Genomic DNA, 23,793 nt, shown 5'->3' on the forward strand with positions numbered 1-23,793 from the left:
TAAACACACAACACGGCCTATACACAATATCCACCACATAACCCGAATGCCACATGCAATATGAGCTATACAATACGTAGAATACAATACATTCTGTGTATTTGCACATATTCCACTTTATACAGCAAATTAATGCGCAGTTTAATTTTGGCTTCATATTATACTGCTCTTATGTACTTCTATTTATATATGGTATTTTGTACGTATGGTTGTACTTTTAGATATATCATGTCTATTAATATCAAGAATTGTCTATATAATTGCCAAAATTATGTATTTTTTATGAATCTTAATTATGTTATTTCTTTTATCTATATGTATATATTAGCATTTGCTAATAGCAAAAACCTTCTGCAGGAAAAGACAAGTTATGCTACAGAGGTTAAAGAAAATATGACAATGCCGCATGAAGCAACTACTTCCTATAATCCAATTTATAGCACTGGTTATACCCAAGCCCCCACCCCACTATACAAGAAAGAGTCCATTACTTCTCCAGAATGTGCTGGATTCGAAACTATAGAAGACCATGATGAAGAATCTCAAAATATTTACAGCACAGAAACAGCAGAAAATACACATGAAAGAAACAAAAGATCTACCAATAAAAACAAAACGTCTAAAAAGCGAAACTCTGCAATAGCAAGCAAGAACACTAGGGCCGTGCCCGAAAAATCATTAAACTACACGAAAATTAATAAAATCCAAGAAGACAGACCACTGACCATGAGAAATATGCTTGAATACATAAAATCCAGCCAGGAATGCGCCTATACTCCCGAAAAAACAATTATATACCAGTCAATTATTGCGATTCCTAATGAGTTTTCCTCTTGGTATGGGTTCACTATTAAAGAAATGGTACATCCGGATCCGTCTATGCCGGCTATCAAAAATTATAGTTTTCTTAATGATGATATAGGCTCTTCTACCATACAAATGAAGTTTGACAAAAACCTAAAAGACAATACTAAAAACTGCTCTAGCGTTGTGATCAATGAAGACCGCAGGTATAAATATGAGCATGGCCATATTTTGGTGGATACATTGTTTAAAAACGCTGGGATAGTTTCTTTCTACTCCACATCGCATGATTATATACTTCACAAAATTAAAGGAAGCAATGACCTAATCCTTACTATTATTGATGCCTTTAACACAGATCACGTATTCCCTTTTGCGGTATCATTGTTGATTAAGGCGAATGGAAGTGAAGCGGCAGCATATTATGAAGTAAGCGCCAAGAAAAACTCGAAAAAAACTGTAATTAAGGTAAATACAAATAGTGAAACAGTATACGTTCTTAACTGGGCCAAAGTAGAAAATCAAAACCTATTAATCTGTAATTCTCCTGTGTTTGTGACGAGTAGACAATCTAAGAATAGACAGTTAAAAAGCAATTTAGTGCACATCTCTACAGAAATAGTTACACATACACCTACTAACGCAAAAATGCATTCTTCTGAGTTTATTCAAACTAGCAATATCGCTATAAAGACAAAACTTGCATTTGACCCGAAAACCACCCTAATTATGGAAAGTTATAACCCAACAGCACCACTATCCTTCTCAAAAAAAACGCCGAAAATATATTTTGTACAAATCTCTAGAAATATAAATTCTATTAATATAGTTAGTATTTGCTCGTACACCCCGCTGGTAAATGATTTTAAGGAAAGTCCTATAGAGCACAGATTCTCGCAAGAGCCCATAAAACCAGATGGAACAATTACGGCAACTATATACCAAAGACTTAGTGGCCAGCTATCTTATATAAAAGAATCCAGCCAGGAAGATATTTGGACTGCAGTTAAAACATATATAAATAAGATATATGCAAAAAGAGATCCCAATTCTTCTGATCCATACCCAGAAGTCAGTGGGCTGCGGATTATATCAAAAGATGATTTAAAAATGGCTTCACAGACCCGCATGCGCAGGCTAAACATATACAAGTCACTGCGCCAAATCAAAGAATACTCTTTTCTGTTGGAAATTTACAAGAATAACCCGAATATAACCCAAAAAAATCCATTTAGAGACAACATAAACCCAAACGCCATGAACAGAAAGCACTTAACTGTGATGGCCTCAATACTTGGTGACAGTTCTTATAATCAAACTAGCTATTCATCGAAAAGTTCAATGATAAAAGGACAGCTTAATTTTCCTCACACTGACTACTACAAATCACTGTTTAAGCAGTACTCTATTGGAGTTTCTAATATCAGAAAGTATAAAGAAATCAATTTTAAAAAAGCTGGGCTTCCTCTTTATGCAGACAAAATGATTTTCTACCTAACAGATGAAAGAGACACATACTCCCCTGGAATTGCCAGCTGGACTGACATTCTATCATACCGACAAATAACCCTGCAGGATGAGCCATCTGAAGATAATATAAATCTGAAAATTGATACCAGCAAAATGTACATGAATCTAATAAGCGTCCATCTAAGCTATAAACTTATGCATATTGTGAGCGGCATGCTTGATCTGAATGGAATAGATAACTCATATGCCATAATGAATATGCATAAAAGCGACAGTGCGACATACCTTAATCTGAGAAAGCCATATACGATAAGTTTTCTTTCTCTAGCCCAAAAGGTTTTTGACTCAAAATACAACGCATTCAATGAGTTTGTCTATTCACTTAATCAAACACTAGCCGCATATTCATTTGACAATCTGTCTGGGTTTATTTCTAAAACCATATTAGATGAGAGCTTAGATGAAAAAAACATAGTAAATCATACTATTGACTCCAATTCTAATAATGACAACACTCCGTCTAATAGTGCAGTGAATGAGATGCTGATAGTGGACCGATTGATTACTATTATTAAGAAAAGCATTCACATTATGGATGACTTTACAAACCAATACCTTACGCCCCTTTCCTCTGTGACCAATACGCTTACATCACCAGAGTATACCATGGAGATACAAAAGCTCCTCCATATGAAAAAAAGTCTTTCTAATAATATTTTGGAGTCTTATATTCTTACTGCAAATAATTGGGACATAACTCAAAATATCAGAAATGTTATAAATAATACAATAATTCCGCTTCAGAACAATCTGTTCATTATTACCAATGGAGTCCTCAACCTAATCTCAAAAGATATTTACAAAAGACTGGACGCCACCGATGGATCTCAGGATGCCGCAATCCATGACTTTATAAAAATCAGCAGCGAATGGACTTTTTCAGAGTGGCAGAGAAAAGTCAAAGATTACACGTCTACAATTAAAATATTTAATTACCTCCAGGCAAACATTTTAGATCACAATTACCAGATAAACGGAAAAGAAATAATTCAGAAAACTACATCCCACTTTATAAAACTGGCTTTGCATGCATCTATAGGGAAAAACCCATTCTACGCATGGAAGCCAATTGAAGTAGCAGAGCTAGATCCTAAGCATCTTCAAAACAGCCGGTACAGAAGGGATACGCTTGAATCACTCAGAATGGTTTCCAACACGTACACAGATAGTCTAAGCATGTTCATAAAAAATGCTTTCAATCAGATACTATCCCACAATGAGTGCAGTGGCTACCTAAATGACGAAACAAACAAGCTAATCAGCCAATACATGAACAACACAGACTACAAATCAGGAAAGTCTATTAAAGTCAGTGAGTTTAAACTGTTTCCAGCTGAAGTAGACATATCAAAAGGAGTGACTTCTATTCTGCAGCAGCAAATAAACAATACAATCTTACTATATTTGAGCGAAGACCTTCTTGCACAGGTTGCTTCCTCCTCCATGGCCTCCTCTTCCTTCATGTCTGTTTTTACAAAACAGAAAAAAAATGAAATTACCTTGCGGTATGATGAAATGAACAAAATAATCCCCGTGGTCCTTCACTCCCAGCTTATATTAGCGGGAAAGCTGCACAATATTAAACATAAGACATCAAATAACAGCACTGCTCTAGCTAATTCTCAGATGATGTATGATGAAACAAAAGATTCTGCTGTTAAAATGTTCTCTAACATAGCATTCTCTGAGTTTTCAGAACAAATATATATCACCAAAACAAGCCCTCTTTATAAGAAGTATCAGAAAAAAATAGAAAACTTGCTTATAGACTTATACGCCACATATAAAACAGAAATCTTGGCTCTATTCTCTAATAGACCAGCTATAAACACTGAAAATTGCACTGCGAAAATGTCTGCTGAGCATTGTAAAAACCTCTACATAAACAATCTTTCTATTCTTAGCAGGATTGAATCTTCTATTGATAAAATAAAATCCATTGAGGAAAATGAAGACTTCAAGAAAAACGGGAATAAGGCCATACGCCGCCAAAATCTCAATAAAAAAATTAATGAATTTAATGAAAAGTATAAAGAAAGAATGAGCTCTACCACAAAAAAAGATGTATTCTTAACCGAGCTTAATACCTTAATAGCCAAAACATCAAAGGAAATCCGTTCTTTGTTGATGTTCATGTATCTTATGGAGATTAAGGCGATGGGAGAGACTCACAATTTAATGAAGAAGAAAAATAGATGCTCTCAAACGGCATTTGATATATATCAGAAAAACGGCCCCACCGATAGCTCGCAATCTAATGGAAATAAAAATCGCGCGGCAACACATCTACTTAGCACAATCATTCATTAGAATTCTTCTAAAGGTTTTTTATGCGCCTTTATTCCAAATATAACTCAGAACTATTTTGCTAGCTATAGTATTCGGAAATCCAAACTGCTCTGGGTGTGTCTAAAATAGCTCTCTAAATGATTTAAATAAATGCGATTTTAAAACTACGTAATATAAGCATGATTTATTAAAAATAAATATTATCTATCCTTTACATAATAAAACCCTGCGCTCCTGGAATTTTCTACCTACCTAGAATAATTTATATTTGCAAATATATAAATCCTTTCTTTTGCGCTATTAGCTTATTATAAGCAACAGCCATGTATATAGCAAGTTGTTTTCTTAGGAAAAGGCATTCTTAAACTTTGACCTCTATTGGATTTGTATACGTATTTATAGATCGTATAATCAATTTAATTTATGTTGACTTGATGTGTCAACAAATATTTCTGATTTAATTTGTGCTGTCCTGTTTATGCAAACATTCCGATAACTCATGTCATGCTAAACTAATGCTATTCTTAACATACAACATAACATGAAAATATATAAAGAAGATTTAATTTTTATTCATATTGTAGTTATTATAGGAATTTCCATATGCATAATGCGGCTCCACACGGCTCTATAGACTTTTCTAGCAGCATAGAGCGACACATGCCTTATTTGATTAGTTGTATTCTAAAAGCAGTTCTTCTGTTGACACAAATTGGTATTCTGGCTCTGCTTTTTGTTTTTGCATAAATGCACTAGAGATCCTTCCCATTCTTTTCTTAAAAGTTAGAGAGTTTCCCTCTTTTATTTCCTGCGATAGTGTTATGATCTGTCTTTTCATCTGCTGAAATATTCCCAAAATATTCTCTATTTCCTCGTTTGGCTCTTTTATTTTAGCATTTAAGACATCCTCTAAATTATAAAAGAGTCTTCTCTGTTTTTCCCACCGCGGAAAGATGCTTTGATGTGTTGAAAGGACCTCGTCCATTTTTTTGATCTCTTCTGTTATTTTCTTTAATTCTTCTTCTGTCTGTGACTGTGCTTCTTTTTTCTTTTCGTATTTCTTTCCTCCTGCTCTTGGCGAGCTCTCCACTGGGCTAATGTGCACCGGAGACTCTATTCTGTCTATTTTAGGCCGAGCTTTAAGTTTCTCTTCCTGTCGTAATTTAATAGGCTTTACTTCATGCGAGATTGGCCCTAGCGCTCCCCCCTTTGAATAATGATTTGGCGGTGCCATGCGTGTGTTGTTCATTTTCGCCGCAGTGTTTGTGCTTCCTGCTGCTCCCGTTCGGTGCAAAACATTTCCAAGTGTGATCCCGCCCATGCCCATGCCAATTCCCTGCATATCTCCCATGTGGTCTACTCCCATTCTTGAAAACTCCGATCCCTCGCCTGCGCCGCCAAATCCTCCAATCGGCACAAATGGATCTAGCCTTCCCATACTTTTCGCCATTCCGGTGTTTATGCCCCGCAGCGTATCCCTCTGCATAGTTGGGTTAATGCTATTCACCTCTACTCCCTTTAGACCCATCTCATTTCTGCTATCCCGGCCCCCAGAGATAGAGCCCAGATCTGTCATTGGGTCTAGTTTTATGATATTTGGCCCTTGCACGCTTACTCTATTTATATTACCCCCTATATCAATCGGGCCATTCCGCGCAGCTCCAACACTTACAAGCCCATACCCACCTGGCTTGTTGTTTATATTTATTGACTGCCCTGCAGGCTGCCCAAAGCTGTTATTCATCGAATGCATGCCCATTTGCGGGTTTGGCATCCTTTGCATGTGCATATTTATAAACTGATTGCCGCCCATATGATTTGTTTGGCTGGAAGACATCTCTGGATTGTTGATTGGCGTGCTTCCTGGAATGGTTTGTGAATACCCCTGCATAGAAGAATTGTTAATATCGCACCCTCCACCCAGTCCCATTCCCATACCAGAAGGTCCTGAATGGCTATTTATCCCAGAAACCATATGGGGTGCAGGATTTCTTGGCCGTGCTCTCCCCATGTGCGAATCATCAGGAATAAATGAAAAGTTTGTCCCCCGACCCTGCTGGCTTCCTGCTAATGAAACAAACTCGGGCCCTGTCTTTTTTTGGCTGTGCATAGAATACTCCTCCATATCAGAATTAGATGGCTTGTCTACCTGATCCCTAAACATCCCCATTGGCCGACTCACATGAATGGGCTCTGGCTGCATATGCCCTGGCTTGTTCCCCATCTCTCGAAGTATCTCCTCTGCATTCATTACATAACTTTTTTCTATCTTTTTAAGCTTAGAATGCATTGCTTGCATATACTCTTGTTTGGTAAATGAACGATCAAACGTCAGCTGCTCGGATTTTATAGCAGAGTCCCGTATGTGCTCGACAGAATAATGAGTAAACATGGGAGACTGTCGTAGTGCATGGTATATCTTCTTTAAAATAGATTTTCTTTCCTCTGGTCCAACTGGTGCGTGCTTCATTTCATGTAAATAAAAAAAATAGATACATTATCGCGTGGCAATGAAAATGGCTGATCGCCTCGGTCTATAAAGCGAAATAGTTAATACAGCCTCTGCGTTTAATTCGTATATTTTGCCAATTGCCTCTTTTGTGCATACGCAGACATAATTTCTCTTCTATATTTTTGAGTTTAATAAATTCTATTTGGCCTTTTATACTTTAGTACATCGCTATTAATAGATTTTCTGTTCTCATTATATTAATTATTTATAACACTTTAATTAATTAATCCTGAGAATAATAATATATTTGTGCTTATTATTGTGCAGCTAATTGGTTAGATGTATTTGGTTTTAATTTTAATGAATCTCTAATTCAAGTGTTGATTGCTTCACATCAGAAATGTGACAAATTATTTTTTGTCAATTTAGTAATTATTTCTATTTTAATAAATTAGCTAAAACCATATAATTGTTTCTGTTTATGTATAAATTACATGATAAAATATCCACTGCTTCCTGCTATGCCCTTTAATACTTCATAATAGTGCATAAGTGGAGTTTCAGTTGTAATAATAAAGAGTCTTTGATAAATTAATTAAATTCTGGACAAATATACTTCTGGCTTTATTATACTTAATGGCATAAATTAAATATCTATTTCAAGAAATTTTAAGTATATATTCTATTTTAATTAATCGGCAGTAACGAATTGTTCTGTCCATCCCATTAATTTAATGTCATTCATTAAATTAATGATGTCTTTCTGTCAAAGTGTAATTAAATTGTTTAATTAATGTTTTGGCGGTATTAGTCATACTTCTTCTATTTTCTTATGGATGGTTTGATTCAGATGACTTTTAACTATAAGAGTTAAATATATATCTGAATTAAACCATCCATAAGACTATGTTTTTATAGAATATTATATACTAGCTACTTATATTCACTCTGTATATAAAATATATCTTTAAATTAAAAAAATAACTTTTCTCTCTTTGCCATATAGCAAGTAGTTAATTATAACTCATATTAGACAACATTAAATATTTACATTTATTCTGTGTTATAATTAAATCTCTTTGAATTTCGGGTTATATACTGGAACAATGCCTAGTTATATATTCTGGACTAGTTGATATATCATATTTTGCTTAATAGCCATTCTATGTTACTTTTTTATTTTTATAATACACTGTATTGTGCTATAAATATGTTTACATTCACTTATTTTTTTATTTATTTTATAGAAAAAAATCAAAAGTGTACACTTTATATACTGTTACATAGACCAGTGAATAGGTTTTATTTAAATTAATTCGAAATAAAATAATCCAAAATTTCCCTAGATACATCTAAAAACATCAAAAGAACCAATAAATTATCTAAATATATAATTATTGTGTTATGACATATATTGAAATATATCCGAAAACAAATGGGAAAGAAGATTTAGATTTATACACACATAAAATAGAAACAGATAACCCGAAGATATAACCCGAAAAATACTTCTATATAATAGACTAAATTATCTAAAAACACTTATATATTTCAAAATATACTCCTGATAGAAGCAAGACCCTAATATTGAATAAAATAAAGAATGTGCGCATTTTGGGGTATATTAATTAATATATAAATATGTGAACATGTTTTCTTTTTAATATCCTAAAATGCCAAGAGAGGCCACTCAATAAATTTAAATAAACAATTAATAACAATGCTTAATTACGTATAAACCTAAAATAAATTTTAAAATAGAATATCCTGAAGGTACAATTGATTCTTCTTAATTCTAATTGAGCATACCCATTCCTTTAAAACAACATACAACACTTATATATGTATTCTGTGGGCACTTTGTTCTAAAAGTGCTATGTTTAAATCGCTCACATTCCCGGAGTTATTCTGTAGTATTTATTCCAACTTTCCTTTATACACCCGAAATTAAATTATTAATAATAAAACCTTTTTCTTAAATTTTCTTTTTATTTTTCTATTTACCAGTACATTCTCAGGGGCCAGTTATTTCTTTTCTTTTTCTTTTTTCATTTAAATTAAGTTTGTTAATTAGGTTTTGCTTTTTGTTTATTTGTTTTTTTACTAAGTATATGGCCCTTTCTTTAGCCTCTATCTCTCTTTTACTGCTTATAATTAAATTTATTTCTTCATATAATTTTTCTATTTTTTTAACTTCGCTCTCTATTCCCCGGGGTTTTTTTATACGCACTGAGTTATGGACAGACTCAGTAAAGAGCGCAGTTATGTCTGATAAGACCTGGCTTAACTCACGGCAGGGCGCAGGCATTTCTTCCACAGACAGTGGCCTTTGAAAGGCCTCAATTATTTTTGGTATTCGAGGAACTTCCATGGCCTTCTTTGGCAGTGGTGGCTCTGGCCATATTTCTTTGATGTGCATGGCAATCATAAAGAAAATAATATTTATAATTTTGAAAATTAAACTCATGGCTATTTTCCTGTTTTAGAAAAATATATTTGCTAATTTTATGCGCCCCTGTAATGGTAGACCCGAGGTACTCACGAGATGATAGTTCTCCTAGGCTCGGCCCATCTTACGAGAGAGCTGAACGGCAGAAGCAAAAAGCCTTTCACAATAGTATAGATGAAAAATACCAAGCCCCCTCTGGTATATACAGAGAATATCAAGAGAAGCCTGACTATGAAGACAGAGCCTCGGAAGATTACAGATATAATCAAAACAAAGAATACAGATATCGAAGGAATGATGACTACTTACCTATGATGTATGAGCGGGCTTCTTCTGCTGAGAGGTCTCCAATAATGGAGCAGTCGCCTTCACAAACACGAAAAGAAAACACAGCAAGAGACAGAAGAATGTATAACCAGGCATTTCCAGGAAGACAGTTCAGAAGTAATAGCATATCTGGGGGATCTTTATTATCTATAGGGCAAGAAATAGAAAGAGACAAAATGCTGGGGTTTCATTCGCCCCCTATTCACACTGCGCACAATTCCCCTACAGAGCCAAGCCTTTCTTCCATGGATAGTCATTCATTAGAGAGGCAGAAGTCATCTGCTGCGCTTTCTAGCCTTAGATTCTTTAGAAAAGAGCACATAGAAGATTCTGGCGAAAGCGAAGATGATTCATCCAAGCCAACAAAAGGCAGAAAGAAGATTCGCATGGACTTCATCAAAGACAAAGGCAGAAGAGGGGTTACCTTTAGCAAAAGAAAGAAAGGAATTATGAAAAAGGCATACGAACTGAATGTGCTGACAAAGTGTGAGATTCTTCTTGTAGTTGCATCAGAAACAGGACATGTATATACATTTGCCACACCAAAATTGCAGCCAATCATTAAGCAGCACGAGAATCTAATTCAGCAGTATCTTAACACCCCCTATACAAACGATGTAAACAGGATATACGACACTCCAGAAAGATTCCCACAAGACTCTGCTGGATACTACAAAAACAACGACACATATGGTTATGATAGAATTATCCGCGGTAGCACATACCCTCCTGGATACTACCAAAATGGATACGATGGGGACAGCTCCCCAGAGAATGGGCCAAGGCTATAAATATTTTATTTCTTCTTTTACTTGCAGAAAATGAACGAGGAAGAGCGCAAATGCAGTTACCAATGCTCGGAGTGTAATAAAATAGCAATACTTGGACCAAAAGATGCTGTTCGATGCGTACAATGCGGACACAGAATTCTCTATAAAATAAGATCAAACCAATGGACACAGTATGAAGCACTATAATTAAATAAATAATGAAAATTCAAAGAAAGCGCCTTCTAGGATTTTAAGATGAAAGATAGTATTTTATGCTGTACACGAATTTTTATGGCCCATTGATAATATGCATACTAAAAATAGGCACGGTTAAAATGGCAATTGCTTTAAAATTTATCTTTGAAATATACAAGCAGTATAGAACAACAAAACAGGATATTCCTATGCACTGAACAGAGTATGCAGATTTAGAAATGGTGTCTGGTCTTCAGAGAGTCTTTGGCTACTAGTGTGTACCAGCAGAAATTTAACTGAAACATGAAAATTTTTTAGTATCCGAATGAATGAGTACATAGCCAATTATGCGTACACAAAAAGTATCTCTTCTATTGGAGAGAGCAGCTCTGTTTCTACGCGAATAGGAGAAAGCAAGATAGCAGCCACTGCATACGAAAACATCATTGTATGGGATGTTGACACGCTGTCTATTCAAGAGTCAGTTAGCTACATAGGATTAAGTGTAGTAACGGCCATTGCATGTGTGTCAGAAGAAGACATGCAATTTATGGTAGGGCATTCCGACGGAACTGTCAAGTGCATTGACAGGCAGGGCAGAGAGCTATTTGGATTTAGAGAGCATATTAAAAAGATAATAGGAATATACTGCAGCTCTGACATTGCTGTGGTCTACACTACGTCTGCATTCACTGTGTTTGATCTAAGAACAGAAAGCGTTCTGTGCACCATCTCTATAGACATTCCTATTTCGGTAGGAAGAGTGATTGGAGACAAAATATACATGGGGACCATCCAGGGAATAGTTCACATATACAATATCAGCGATCTGTTCAATCGAATAGAAGAGGCCACTATGGTGCACCTTAGCGGCAACCAAATCTTAGACTTTCTTGTTGCTGGCGCTTTATACGCAGTGTTGCCGGAATGCATCACAGATCTGCAGACAAAGGCTGAAATACCATTGAACCACAGGGCGTCATTGCACAGCTGCACAGATTCTTTATTATTTACAAAGGACACTAAAGGAAAGTACCACTGGTTAAGTGTATCACAGGGAGTTATCACTGAAAGGGGGCAGTTTAAAAACACACGCCCGCCCACATCTATTCAGGTGTTTAAGAACAAAGCAGTAGTGCTATTTGCAGATAATGGATTATTGGTCTATAGAGGAAATGAGTATATGACATCTATTGAAGGAGGCCGGGAGAATCTTCTTGCAGTGGTGGAGAACTCAGGCTCTATTTTAGGAATAACTGAGACTGAGGGCAAAGTATTTGCATCTGCGCCTGAAACAGATGAGATAGACACCCATCCAATGGCAACCCTTCTCTTTGAAGACCAAGGAATGACATGTATATCTGTTCACAATGGCAAATACTATATTGGAAAGAAGGATGGAAACATGTGCATACGTAACAAAGAGGGAGAAGAAATAGAAAGTATAAAAATATCAGACGAGCCAATTAGCTCGGTTGACTTGAACGATCAACTAATTGCAGTGTCCACAGAAAGCCGAGTGGTGCTACTGGAAAGAAATCTAAACAAGGCGGGCGCAGCTGATCTTGAAAGCTTTGAAAAGGATGAGCTAGAATATGAAGACGAGGTTATTTGTGTGCGAATATCACAGGACAGCACGCTGATATTTGCATCTTTGGCAGACAACACAGTTAAAGTGCATAAGGTAGACGGAACAAAGGTGCTTTCATTGTATGGCCACTCAGTTCCTGTTGTAGACATGTGTATGTGTAGCGAGAAAGACCTTCTATATACCCTAGGAGGGGACAAACTGATCAAGGTGTGGGGGCTGAGGCATGGAGAATGCAGAAAAACTCTGAACCCTATCGACCCATCTGGAATATTCCTAAAAAACAACCTTCTTCTGGTCAGCACTGGGTATGGAATGATATACTACCTGAAAGACACATTTGAAAAGGTCAAAAAGATAGAGTATATGACAGGAAAGGCAAGAGCAGTTCCTGGGCAGAGAAGAATTGCGCTGCTCGATAGACATCTTCTGATTATTCGAGAGAGGGCACTTTCTCTTTTTACAGAAGGAGACTACAGCACAACAATAGCAGAACAGAGATCGCTTGAAGAAAGAGAGGCAGAAACAAAAGAAATTGCAAAAAGCAAAAAGATCTATAAAATAGATGCAATAGAGGAGCTAGAATCTGCTTTAGAAGGGAACGATCCACAGTACATCTATAACGCTCTTAAAAGACTGTCAAAGACTGATATAGAAAAATCGATTGACATTATGAATGGTGAAATTCAAGAAAAGCTATTGTGGGCACTTTCCAAAATACCAACAGATGATAATCCAATAATTTTTGCCTGGGCACTTGGAAGGCTTCTTCAAAAAACCCCATGCACCGAAGTTCTTTCTGAAACCCTGCAGAAATTGCGGGCTGAGCTAAGAAAGCAGGCAAGACTTGCTATGTCAAATAGAGCAGCCATCATGTGGAGTATAAAACAATAAATACACTCAATATACAATCTATTGTTGCTTCTAACCATAATTTCTATACTGTGCATCTCAATATAGCCCGAAATCCAAAAAACCGCAGTTTAACCCTGATGCTTAGTAAATCTTAGGTATTATTAAAATGCATATATGCTGCTGTTTGTATTTGTAAATAGCATTTCTTTCTTTATGCTATTATATTTTTAATGCAGAATAGTTACTTGTGTGCATATCATATTATAAATATAAAAAAGCTATATGATAAAGAATCTTAATGAGCTTTAAATATATAAAACCCTTAGAGATATATCTAAGTATTTATAATTATTATAGTTCTCATATGGCCGATCATGGCACAACTAGTAAGCATTAAACAAATATGTTCAACACATTTTTACATTATCAGATAGGCGCAGGGGAGCATTAAAAACAAAATTATTTATTCCTTAAAAATACAGATTTGTTAATAAATGTGAGCTAATACTATTTTTATCACACTTCACTTGAAATACCCCAAAATTCAAAATCTATTTCACAAATAATATAATACTATTTTATATTTATAATACTGCACAGAACCAAAAATAAATTCAATTTTTGGATATTCTATGGTGCATTTTTATAAATTTCTGCTCGCTTGCATAATTTGTTGGATCAATTCTTCTAAATTAGAGAATTTCAGATACTTCTACTTTATGAACTGTTACTCCATCTTTTTTATCATTTTTTATTTTCCACTTACTCTTTTTCTTATGCACTTTGTCTTCTATTTCATTATACATATCTGCAATAAACAAAAGCTCTTTCTTTTTTCTGTTATATTCGACATGGTTTACATCTAGCAGCTCACCTGGCGCATACCCCACTCGTATACTTCTCCATGCGTACGGAGAATATTCTTGCAAAAGATCATCATAATGCATTCCCTCAATTACTGCAGTTATTAATTTTTTTGCTTGGTCTTGTGTTAATGGCAGATCCTTCATCTGTAAGTTGTTTGCCTCTATATCAATATTTCGCTTGTAGGGCTGCCCACTGTAAATATGCCTTCCAGTATGAAGAATCGGCTTGTAAACTATATCACTCAGTATATTTAGAGGCTGGGAAATTGTCTTGTCCATTATATCTATAATAGATGTACTGGCTATTTCTAATAAGACATCTGCAATATTAAGTGTAGCAGCCCCAGTGTTCACTGTGGATTTGGTAAGCTTAAACACCCGAGAGCATATGGGAGATATACAATACCTGTTTATTAGACTGTTTTTTATACATAGCACATGGTGCAGCAGGTTCTTGTACTCTGGAGTACTTAGTACCTCCCGCTGTAAGTGTTTCTGAAACACGGAAAGAAATCCTTTTGTTTTCATTTGTTTTTGTAAAAATGGAAGAGCCAAAAAAAAAGAGCATACTTGACATTCTTTTCCTGTCGCTAGCCATGTTCGTCTTCTCTTTTATAATATTATACGTCTATATGAAGAGGGTTATTAATCCTGGAAAGAAAAACTTTGGGAAGGTACTAGGGAAAGGAACTAAAAGAAAGCAGAAAAGAAATATAGATGTAATGAGCAGCAATAATTCAACAGTAAGTATTGAACTAAGCACTGCAGAAATGGACTAACTACTAGATATAATTTAAAACAGATTAAAGCTTAAAACGTGCTTTACACTTTCAGATCTTTAAATAGGAACAATTAATCATTATATATAAATTAAAATTATGCATGTGTGTGCATACTCTGAAAAATCTTTAAGAATATGCCATAAGAAGATTAGATTTTAAGCTGCTCTAGTGGTTAACTGGCTTCTTATAACTCGAAAATGCAGATATTCATTTGTCACTTGTATATTTAAGTAATTGCTGCTCTAGTAAACTTCTGTGATTTTTTAGCAATAAAAAAGCAAATTTGATGGCAAGCCTCATTTATTTTCGTATTGTTTATACTATATTAATATTATAATGGCAATAAATGAAATTAAATATATATTATCTGTTTGTATAGCATATTTTTATTTCTTTTATAATATATGAATATATTTATCGCATGGTTTCTTATTTTAATGTATTCTTTATTTTTCTTTCTCTTTATAGATGGCAATTAACCATTTGACGTATATTATAACTGCTCATAAATATTAAATGTTTATATATCCAAAAATCAGCTGATACACATTTATAAACACTGTGTTTAATTGAAAATACACAGGAAGTATTTCTTATAGCAGCAGTAAATAGGCAGAAAATTAAATATACGCTCGTGTATTTATCCTATAGCACAGCATGCTAGCAATAAATTCATTTAATGGCCCTACCCCGCAGCCTGTTAGTTTATAATCATTTTAGAGCGGCAGTAAATATTATTCCACCTGCTGCCGAATTAGTTTATTTAGTATTTTTGGCGAGACTGCGCCTTTTTCTATAGAAATGTCTATTATTTTATTATTTTCAGATGTAATGCATATAATAGCATCTGACGCTGCATACTCCTGGAGTATTGGTGATATGAAAAACTTGTCATCTACCAGGCCATATGTAACTGTTTTTTTGTTTATTTTCCGCTGCTCGGCCCTGTAAATGTTTTTGGCAATTGAATGTCTGTTTTTAAATAGCTCTTTTATGTCTGGAACAGTCAGCAGTCTTTGTGCCTCTGCCAAACAAGCCTGCACTATTTCTTGAACTGCCCCCGTGTCTACAAGCACATCCACGGAAACATTCGCAACTACCTCGTTATTTAGTTTTATCTTTTGCGCATTTATTGGAGCAGACTCTTCTGTTTTTATTCTTATGCTTACAATTGCAGAGCTTCCATTTTTGGATCCTTTCATTGCTATGTCACCATAGTTCTCTATTTCCTCTATAGTCACCTCAGAGTCCTTTGGATAAAATCCATTCTCATTTACCAACGCTCTGAAGAATCCTCTCTCACTTGTACCAATAACTGTTCTACTACATCCTTGCCGAGAAAGTTTCATAAAAATCTTTTATGGTACACCAAAGCTAAGAACCTCTTGAAATATGCAAAAAGCCTCAAAAAGGTGTAAATAACCCGAACTCTTTAGAACATCTCTACATGCAATAGATAACTCTAAATTTTAGGCCAAAATGCACAAAATATTACAGCAATCAGCTTTAAATTTCAGAAAATATAAGTAGCCATAAAATAGTAATATACTCCCGAAGCAATTAGCAATATCTGAAAATATCCAGAAGTAGAATTTGTTTTTACATTGTATATCATACATGCGATCACAACAGCGAATTTCTTTCTGTATCCTTTCTGTTATTAATTATTTTATGATGGTGGATAATTGTTGTATAGTAAATACGCCCCCCGAACATTTCCAAACATGGCTGATATAAGCATATTTCTATCAAGCTCTCTATCAATATTCAAGCACTTTCCTATTGTTTCCTTAATATAGTGGAGAATTGCTGCATATGTACACTTTGCTGTCTCCAAAGTCACCTGTTCGCTTAATTTGTACTCAAATGACCCCTTTTTAAGTCTATTGTGGAGGTCTTTCACACTTAAAATCCTTTTTATCTTGCAGCACAGTACGTTATAGTTGGCGGAGAATAGAGAGATAAGTTGCGGCCTATTACTCACAGCACTAGATAAATCTTCAGGGGTTCTTTTAAATAGTGAATATTGCTGATGTGTCTTTGTGTTGTATGCAGGATCATCTAAGTCTTTTTTTATATCCATAAGGAATTGATCCTTTAACGCCCCCTTTAACTTTAATACTTTTGACCTGCTCTCTGACTGCACATTCTTTGCACTTTCTTGGCTGGCAAGAGATATAAAATGAATAATTAGTCTATTATATGCCACGGGATCTATTCCCATCTCATTCACTCTTGTTATAATTTGTTGTTTTGTGTGCTTTTTTGTAACAACATCCCTTATAAGACTTTTCATCTGGTCTGTTTTCTCTACTGGTATGTACATAGAAATAATCTCATATATATTTACGTCAGATGCTGGCGTGGAAAGATCTCTTTCATTCGGCAGATATTCGCTCTCTCTTACAGATATTTCAGAGTGGGCCTGCTCGTGCTTTCCAAGAAAGAAATCCTCACTTTCTTCCACGTTCTCCATCTCCTCCTTTTTTATGTTCATTAAAACAAAAATTAAACTTGCCCTCTACTTATTTTCTTCCTTTCTAACTCTATTTATACTTTATAAAACAATACGGAAGCTCATTTTATTAACATATAAAAATATAAATAATATATGCAACATACCATGTGTTATACTGTTTCTATGGATAAATGCCTTATAATGAATTGTTATTAAACACCAGGGATGTTCTAATATATCCCAATCTGTAAAGATTGGTTGATTTAATGCTATTCGAACTTTCTAAGTGACATATTTAATTTATATAAAGACAACACATAGTAATTAATTAAAAGAGGTCTTCATAGCAAAAAGTCAATTCTTTTTACAGAATTAGAATAAATATTTTCTATACAAAATAAGACTGATTAAAACCTGTCTATATTAAAGGTTCTATTAGAAAAAGAAGCAATATGAAGGTTCTGAAGACCGCATCACAATCAACAGAATTTATAGAAAAGTTGTACAGCATGCTGGAAGATGTTCAGAATCAACCGTACATTCAATGGACAGGGCAGGGGACAAGTTTTCTCATAATAAACCCGACGGATTTTGGCAGGTGCATGCTAAACAAGCACTTTAAGCATGGAAACTTAAGCTCATTTGTTCGGCAGCTAAACAAATATGACTTTCACAAGATAAAGAGCCAAGAGTGTATTTTAAAGCAGTTTGGGCAGCAGGTGTGGGAGTTCAAGCACAATTATTTCCAAAGGGGGCGAGACGACATGTTAAAGCATATAGTGCGGAAGAAAAGCAATGCAGACAAGCGGTTTAAGACGTCTCGAGAGATGAGCTCGGACAATTTAGAGGCCTCTAACAGAATACAGTCCCAGATTATTGGAACACTAAAAATGCTTACTGTGCATTTTCAAGTGCTAGTAGAGGAAGTAAATGATCTGAAAAGAAACCTGAGCAAGAAGGACGTTCTCTTCAAGGAGAATGTAAGTGCTCTTGTTGCCGAGGATAACGTTACGTGTAGCTCCTATGCAGGTGCAATTCTTCGAAAAATAGGATGCTCTGCAGACATTATCGAGCAGGAGAAGGACATTCTTGTAAAATTGTCCGAAACCAAGTACGATATTGTTTTTCTGAGTCTTCAGATTCCAAGCATACAAAAAATTCTCTCTGCTTTCAGACAGTATGACGAAATAACGCCGGTTATTCTGACTATCGACGGGCTGGCCCAGGAAGAGTACATTTCTGTTTTGGGCGCGGGAGCAAATGACATTTTGGTTAAGCCATACCATCAGAATGCAATGGTTCAGCTTATGATGAAATACTGCTACAACCAAAGAACAAATGCTCCGATCCATACAAAGCCGATCTCTAACAACCTTTCTATTTGGTAGTGGTACTGCATGTATAAATACAACTCACATATTTGAATGTTTTATTTTATTTATACATTGATTCTATAAATTAAACCTGTATTCTTTTGTATTTTAAAGTATACACTTTCATTTTATTTTAAATTTTAAATAAATCAAGGCTCCTAAACAAATAGGCTTTGCCAGAATTGCAGTTTTAAAAGATGAGACTTTCTTCATATACAAACAATCAGCCAAAGTCCACAATGCTGTTGTGCATAGCTGTTTTTTATGTAAATTAGTATTTTTATTTACAATTTGCATAATTGATTATTTAATTAATAACCCGAAACTAGTATATTTAAATTCTTGTTTATTAGAAATAATGTATGCAGATCACATTCATTGAACTAAGTATTTCTGTATGAGGAAACTCTGTCTATAACACAACTGTTCCTTTAAATTATAGTTTAAATGCATTTATTAGTATAGAGAAACAATTGGCATGTGTAATATATCAACTAAAATATGCTTTAATTCCAACCTCTAACAAAATTTACACTTTCTACTTTTCTATAAAGCAAACTCTAATAGAAGAACAGCTATATTGGGCACACATAATACCAAAACCCTATATCAACAAATTGCTCTAAACTAAAAAACACATAGTACTAAGAGTATGCTAAGAAAAGCAAAAAAAATTGAAAATACTGAGCTGGCATAGAAAGGAATAAATACAAGAAATGCACTTTATTTTACAGTATATTTTGTGTCGAATCAAATGCAACCTTTTTATACAGAGATAGGAGTGCGTACTTTGTTTAGGAATCTTGGTTTAGAAGCACGGTAGAAGCCTTCAACTGGGTCTTCGGGATCTTCGGGGTCTTCAGGATCTTCTGGGTCTTCTGGGTCCTCTGGGTCTTCGGGATCTTCTGGGTCTTCTGGGTCTTCGGGGTCCTCAGGATCTTCTGGGTCTTCCTCGTCTTCTGGTTCTTCCTCGTCCTCTGGGGTGGCTGCAGCAAGAATAATAACACCTGAATCATAGATGTTAATAAGCCCACTTCCTGATGGGATTCTGGCGAAGATTGTGATATCTAACTTGGTAGAGTTGTATGGGAACAGAGTCAAAGTAAATCTGCTTGTTGGGCTCTCAATTAATCCACCTTCTTCCATTCTACTCAAGGATGGAATAAATCTTGGTCCTGGGGTTATTCTCCAAATAAGACCTGTCTCATTGGAAACTACCTCATTAACACTGGAGCCTTCAGATGCATCTCTGAACACAAGCTGGAGGTCCCTAATTCTTAGCTGCTCGTCGGAGGTGAGGTATGCCATTTCTGAGAATGCAGATGGCCCAGCTGGAGATTCTAAGGTTACTTCAAACTTAGCCTCAAGGTATGGAGATCCTCCCATTCCTGCAATGTCTGTATGAACTGATGTGGTTCTTGTAGCAGTACCTGCTGCTGCACCATCAACCATTATGTCATATGTATCAATAACTTCAGTAGGCTTGATCTCTCTCTTTGAGAATGTCATGTTTCCTTTCTGAATAGTAGTGTTACCAACTGGCCCTGACTCAACAATAATTGCATTAGGTCCTTTGGAAAATTCAGGAGAGAATACAGTCTCCTGAATGTAGTTAACTGCAAGTACTTGTGATGCAAGCATAGCAATCAAGGTGATGAACTTCATTACAAACACAACGCAACCATATATTTATAGTTTTTATTTAGTTCTAGAGGCGCCTATTTGAATAATTATCCTAGATAATATACCTGAAATAAGGATTATTTATTTTTAATAGACCAATCAGACCTGGCCAAATTTAAATAGCCCTTTCGAATTATTAAATATTATATGCAAAAAATAGTAATTCTATTTTCTTTATTATAAGCTAGGCAAGAAATACAGAAATAGCCTGCCACTGAGAGTTGCTATAAACCAAACACACCTGGGGGCTTCTTCTCTTTGCAGTGCTATGGCATAGATAAACAGAATAAAGGATGTATAGGGACAAACAACTCCTATGCGCATACTAAGGGTATGATTTCTAGTTGGTTTCAGACTGGTCTAATAGACACATAAGTACATTTCAGGATATAAACATAAGAACTAATATTATAAATTGGTTTAATAAGTATACTTTTATTCTACAGTATATCATTGTTGGGGTCAATTGCAACTTGCGCATCATGCATGGCTATTGTGACTTCTGATGAAAGCTTGTTTGTTCTCTTGAAGTACTCAATAGTCTTTTCAAGGTCTGCCTGGTCTGATGATCTTTTTGTTTTAACATCAAGCATTCTATATGCAATCTGCGATTCTGTTCTTGTGTCATCCATTTGGTTTAGCAGCTCATACGCATCCTTGGTTTTCTCTAAAATAATCCCACATAAAACACCAAGAAACAGAAAGCTTGTTTTTTCTAAAACATGGCTGATTTCAGATTTGTCATTTGATAGAGCTTTATACAAATCAAATGCCTTTTCATAGTTCTTGAACCGAATCTCACTAGCTGCACACTGTATCAAAATGTTTCTTTTGTTTATGTGCATCTTTGATCTTCCATACACATCTGCAGCTCTGTAGAAGTATTTCAGAGCTTCTTTCTCTTGATCTGTCTCTCTGAGCAGCCCCCCTATTTTAGCTGTAAGAGAGGCAACCACCGAAGTAGCCTCTGTGCTCATTGATAGTTCATTTAATGCCTTCTTGTATACAGAAATGGCCTCCTCTTTCTTTTCTGCAGCCAAAAGTGATTCTGCGCTTTTTTCAAGATACGAAAATATTTCATACTTGTTGTTTTCTTCTTTTGTGTCTATAAGAATGTTTGCAGAGGAAGAATACATCTCAGCCGCTTTCTCGTGCCGGCCTGCCCGAGAGTACGCCTGCCCCGCTTTTTCGTATAAAAGCACTGCTTTGTCTGTGTCATAGCTCATTATCATTTTAATAATAAAATTGCTTCTTTTCCTAGTATACTGGTCTGCCTCTCTTTCTAATTCTTCGGGGGATGCGTGCATCGCTTTTTATGAAAATAAAAATAAAACAAATAAAGATAAAACTCTATAACATAGACATAACTACTAAAAGTATGCAGCAAACTCTTAGACACTCCCACTCAAACTGAACTAAATATTTTCATATAATTGCTATAATCTCACATAATATCAAGTGCTTTGCTCATTGAATTGCTTGCTTATAAAATACCCACAGTATTCTTATATATTTTTATTGATGTGTATGTTGGGCTATAAAAAGAAAGATCACCTCCTCTAGGATTTCTATTGTTTTATAATTTAAATACAACTATTAACTCTTTCTACTACAAAGAATGAGTCATCTTTTTGTGTTTTCTGTTATTATTTTGGATTATATAAAAATAGAAAGAGAAGTAATGTATTTTCTATATAAATGTATTTTGCCAAGATGTATTATTATTTGTCCGTATCCAAATCTAGAGAGTCACTGTCTAAATGATCTAAACACTCCTTATAATTATCCTGCTTAGCATTAGAGGCATCCTCAGGGTTTTTTATGGATTCTTTTTCTGATATGTCCTGAGTGGATTTCTCTATAGAACCATTTATAGGAGATGCACGCGAACTGTGAGTATTTAATTCATTGTCTTCTAGGTGAACATCATCTTTATTGTCTACTGGTAATTCTTCATATTGCTCCACAGGCACGCGCAAGGTGCTTTCCGGCTGCGGTAAGTTATCCAGCAAAACATCTTCATAATATTCATTTAACACCATTTCCTCATCTTCTTGTTCATCATCATCTTCCTCAGAAAAATCGTGAGGTATGCCAAAACTTGCTGGTATTCGCACTTTATTATATAAACCAGACTTGTATATCACTTTTGCAAGTTTTTTTCGGGACATTTGCTGTATCTTCCTAATTGTAGCTTTACTTTGAGTCTTTTCAGCAGGAAGGGCCCTGAATGGAGCCATCCACTGCTTTTCTTCCTGCTTATCCTTTACATCTCCGCAGAATATTCCCAGTTTTTCTGCAAGTGGTATCAATTCTTTGCAGATTCTTCTCTCCAGTACATATTTCAGACACTCTTTATCTTTAGGTACCTCTTCAAAGTATTTTAATAAATCTTTTTTGTTTAAAAGCGGGTTCTTCAGAATATAAAGCCGCCTCAATGTAGAGTGCGGGAGGTTTTTTGATGCCAAAAATTCTTCTAGCTTTTTTATGTCCTTAATATCCTCAATTACTTCAAAGTACTTTGGATTATTCAAATTAATAACAGAAAGCGACTTAAACAGAGCACCCTCCTCCTCTTCAAATAGCACTTCCTTTTGCACTGTATAAATAAGAATGAAGAGCCCATAGCTAAACTGTTTTTCAAGGCACTCCAATGCTTTTTCTACCCAGGGTTTGGCTTTATATATATTGTTCTCGTTTAAGTACATGTGTCCCTCTATAATCATAGAAAGTATTATGCAAGGATATGGAGCCTTATCTGTTATGTTTTCTCTGGCTATGATAAAGGCGCTCTTTATGTCTTTGTTTTGTATACACCCTGCTATTCCTGCAAGTATCCGTTTATAAAAATTTGAACCCGATTTCAATTGATTGAACACACAGCTATACAGCTCGTCATATCTCTTTGCCTGGAATAATGAACTCATGCAAGCATCTCTGTTCCATCTAATCAACAGCGATGAAATTTTATTTTTCCCACAGTCGACCCCGTTGGCCAAAGCCAGCAGTGTTGTAAACATTTTATACTTCTCTTTATATATATGCTCCATTAGAGAAAATCCTTCTTTAAATTTTTCAAATATAGAAATAGATGAAAATAACGGAAACCAATAGAACACACCAAATAGCAGTAATATTACTAAAAACGTATGTTTATTTGCAGCAGAGCCAGTGTATGGCACATTCCATCTTATAAATAAAGTATTATGATATATTATAATATATTTAAGCTTTGTATAGAGATATTCTGTTTTTATGCTGATATAACAAAGTGCAGCCAGAATAGAAGTAACTATTTTTATATGGTTTAATTTAGTTTTAGGCATAGTAAGGAACTTCTAAATTAAAGAATATTTGGCATAAAATTATCTT

General features: G+C 35.1%; 14 protein-coding genes across 14 annotated transcripts; 6 read left to right on the forward strand and 8 right to left on the reverse strand.

Moving 5' to 3' along the window:
* Nucleotides 1-60: 60 nt before the first annotated feature.
* On the forward strand, nucleotides 61-4,760 carry NEPG_02189 (uncharacterized protein; the record flags this gene model as incomplete). Its single annotated transcript, XM_013204562.1, has 1 exon — nucleotides 61-4,760. The coding sequence occupies one exon, from the start codon at nucleotides 61-63 to the stop codon at nucleotides 4,642-4,644; it is 4,584 nt and encodes a 1,527-aa protein (XP_013060016.1). The 3' UTR covers nucleotides 4,645-4,760.
* Nucleotides 4,761-5,205: 445 nt separating this feature from the next.
* NEPG_02190 (uncharacterized protein) lies at nucleotides 5,206-7,093 on the reverse strand (the record flags this gene model as incomplete). The annotated part of the gene is made up of 1 exon (XM_013204563.1): nucleotides 5,206-7,093. One exon carries the CDS (start codon nucleotides 7,091-7,093, stop codon nucleotides 5,297-5,299), a length of 1,797 nt encoding a protein of 598 aa, XP_013060017.1. The 3' UTR covers nucleotides 5,206-5,296.
* A 1,983-nt stretch (nucleotides 7,094-9,076) lies between these two features.
* Nucleotides 9,077-9,542, reverse strand: NEPG_02191 (uncharacterized protein; the record flags this gene model as incomplete). Its single annotated transcript, XM_013204564.1, has 1 exon — nucleotides 9,077-9,542. The coding sequence occupies one exon, from the start codon at nucleotides 9,540-9,542 to the stop codon at nucleotides 9,090-9,092; it is 453 nt and encodes a 150-aa protein (XP_013060018.1). The 3' UTR covers nucleotides 9,077-9,089.
* A 53-nt stretch (nucleotides 9,543-9,595) lies between these two features.
* On the forward strand, nucleotides 9,596-10,642 carry NEPG_02192 (uncharacterized protein; the record flags this gene model as incomplete). The annotated part of the gene is made up of 1 exon (XM_013204565.1): nucleotides 9,596-10,642. The coding sequence occupies one exon, from the start codon at nucleotides 9,596-9,598 to the stop codon at nucleotides 10,640-10,642; it is 1,047 nt and encodes a 348-aa protein (XP_013060019.1).
* Nucleotides 10,643-10,672: 30 nt separating this feature from the next.
* On the forward strand, nucleotides 10,673-10,828 carry NEPG_02193 (uncharacterized protein; the record flags this gene model as incomplete). Its single annotated transcript, XM_013204566.1, has 1 exon — nucleotides 10,673-10,828. One exon carries the CDS (start codon nucleotides 10,673-10,675, stop codon nucleotides 10,826-10,828), a length of 156 nt encoding a protein of 51 aa, XP_013060020.1.
* Nucleotides 10,829-11,141: 313 nt separating this feature from the next.
* On the forward strand, nucleotides 11,142-13,302 carry NEPG_02194 (uncharacterized protein; the record flags this gene model as incomplete). Its single annotated transcript, XM_013204567.1, has 1 exon — nucleotides 11,142-13,302. The coding sequence occupies one exon, from the start codon at nucleotides 11,142-11,144 to the stop codon at nucleotides 13,296-13,298; it is 2,157 nt and encodes a 718-aa protein (XP_013060021.1). The 3' UTR covers nucleotides 13,299-13,302.
* A 475-nt stretch (nucleotides 13,303-13,777) lies between these two features.
* NEPG_02195 (uncharacterized protein) lies at nucleotides 13,778-14,653 on the reverse strand (the record flags this gene model as incomplete). The annotated part of the gene is made up of 1 exon (XM_013204568.1): nucleotides 13,778-14,653. One exon carries the CDS (start codon nucleotides 14,651-14,653, stop codon nucleotides 13,952-13,954), a length of 702 nt encoding a protein of 233 aa, XP_013060022.1. The 3' UTR covers nucleotides 13,778-13,951.
* Nucleotides 14,654-14,667: 14 nt separating this feature from the next.
* On the forward strand, nucleotides 14,668-14,975 carry NEPG_02196 (uncharacterized protein; the record flags this gene model as incomplete). Its single annotated transcript, XM_013204569.1, has 1 exon — nucleotides 14,668-14,975. The coding sequence occupies one exon, from the start codon at nucleotides 14,668-14,670 to the stop codon at nucleotides 14,902-14,904; it is 237 nt and encodes a 78-aa protein (XP_013060023.1). The 3' UTR covers nucleotides 14,905-14,975.
* A 313-nt stretch (nucleotides 14,976-15,288) lies between these two features.
* Nucleotides 15,289-16,313, reverse strand: NEPG_02197 (uncharacterized protein). The gene has a single exon (XM_013204570.1). The coding sequence runs from the start codon at nucleotides 16,254-16,256 to the stop codon at nucleotides 15,642-15,644; it is 615 nt and encodes a 204-aa protein (XP_013060024.1). The 5' UTR covers nucleotides 16,257-16,313; the 3' UTR covers nucleotides 15,289-15,641.
* Nucleotides 16,314-16,456: 143 nt separating this feature from the next.
* On the reverse strand, nucleotides 16,457-17,471 carry NEPG_02198 (uncharacterized protein). The gene has a single exon (XM_013204571.1). The coding sequence runs from the start codon at nucleotides 17,402-17,404 to the stop codon at nucleotides 16,577-16,579; it is 828 nt and encodes a 275-aa protein (XP_013060025.1). The 5' UTR covers nucleotides 17,405-17,471; the 3' UTR covers nucleotides 16,457-16,576.
* A 346-nt stretch (nucleotides 17,472-17,817) lies between these two features.
* NEPG_02199 (uncharacterized protein) lies at nucleotides 17,818-18,781 on the forward strand (the record flags this gene model as incomplete). The annotated part of the gene is made up of 1 exon (XM_013204572.1): nucleotides 17,818-18,781. The coding sequence occupies one exon, from the start codon at nucleotides 17,818-17,820 to the stop codon at nucleotides 18,751-18,753; it is 936 nt and encodes a 311-aa protein (XP_013060026.1). The 3' UTR covers nucleotides 18,754-18,781.
* Nucleotides 18,782-19,486: 705 nt separating this feature from the next.
* NEPG_02200 (uncharacterized protein) lies at nucleotides 19,487-20,403 on the reverse strand (the record flags this gene model as incomplete). Its single annotated transcript, XM_013204573.1, has 1 exon — nucleotides 19,487-20,403. One exon carries the CDS (start codon nucleotides 20,401-20,403, stop codon nucleotides 19,504-19,506), a length of 900 nt encoding a protein of 299 aa, XP_013060027.1. The 3' UTR covers nucleotides 19,487-19,503.
* Nucleotides 20,404-20,861: 458 nt separating this feature from the next.
* NEPG_02201 (uncharacterized protein) lies at nucleotides 20,862-21,728 on the reverse strand (the record flags this gene model as incomplete). Its single annotated transcript, XM_013204574.1, has 1 exon — nucleotides 20,862-21,728. The coding sequence occupies one exon, from the start codon at nucleotides 21,726-21,728 to the stop codon at nucleotides 20,862-20,864; it is 867 nt and encodes a 288-aa protein (XP_013060028.1).
* Nucleotides 21,729-21,927: 199 nt separating this feature from the next.
* Nucleotides 21,928-23,747, reverse strand: NEPG_02202 (uncharacterized protein; the record flags this gene model as incomplete). The annotated part of the gene is made up of 1 exon (XM_013204575.1): nucleotides 21,928-23,747. The coding sequence occupies one exon, from the start codon at nucleotides 23,745-23,747 to the stop codon at nucleotides 22,143-22,145; it is 1,605 nt and encodes a 534-aa protein (XP_013060029.1). The 3' UTR covers nucleotides 21,928-22,142.
* Between the last annotated feature and the right edge of the window lie 46 nt (nucleotides 23,748-23,793).

The sequence above is a fragment of the Nematocida parisii genome, assembly GCF_000250985.1.
Source record: "Nematocida parisii ERTm1 unplaced genomic scaffold supercont1.6, whole genome shotgun sequence".
In the NCBI taxonomy this organism is placed as follows: domain Eukaryota; kingdom Fungi; phylum Microsporidia; genus Nematocida; species Nematocida parisii.

Bases quoted from the DNA above. Each gene is read 5' to 3' on its own strand.
- NEPG_02197 (XM_013204570.1), bottom strand. From the start codon at position 16,256: ATGAAACTTTCTCGGCAAGGATGTAGTAGAACAGTTATTGGTACAAGT.
- NEPG_02198 (XM_013204571.1), bottom strand. From the start codon at position 17,404: ATGAACATAAAAAAGGAGGAGATGGAGAACGTGGAAGAAAGTGAGGAT.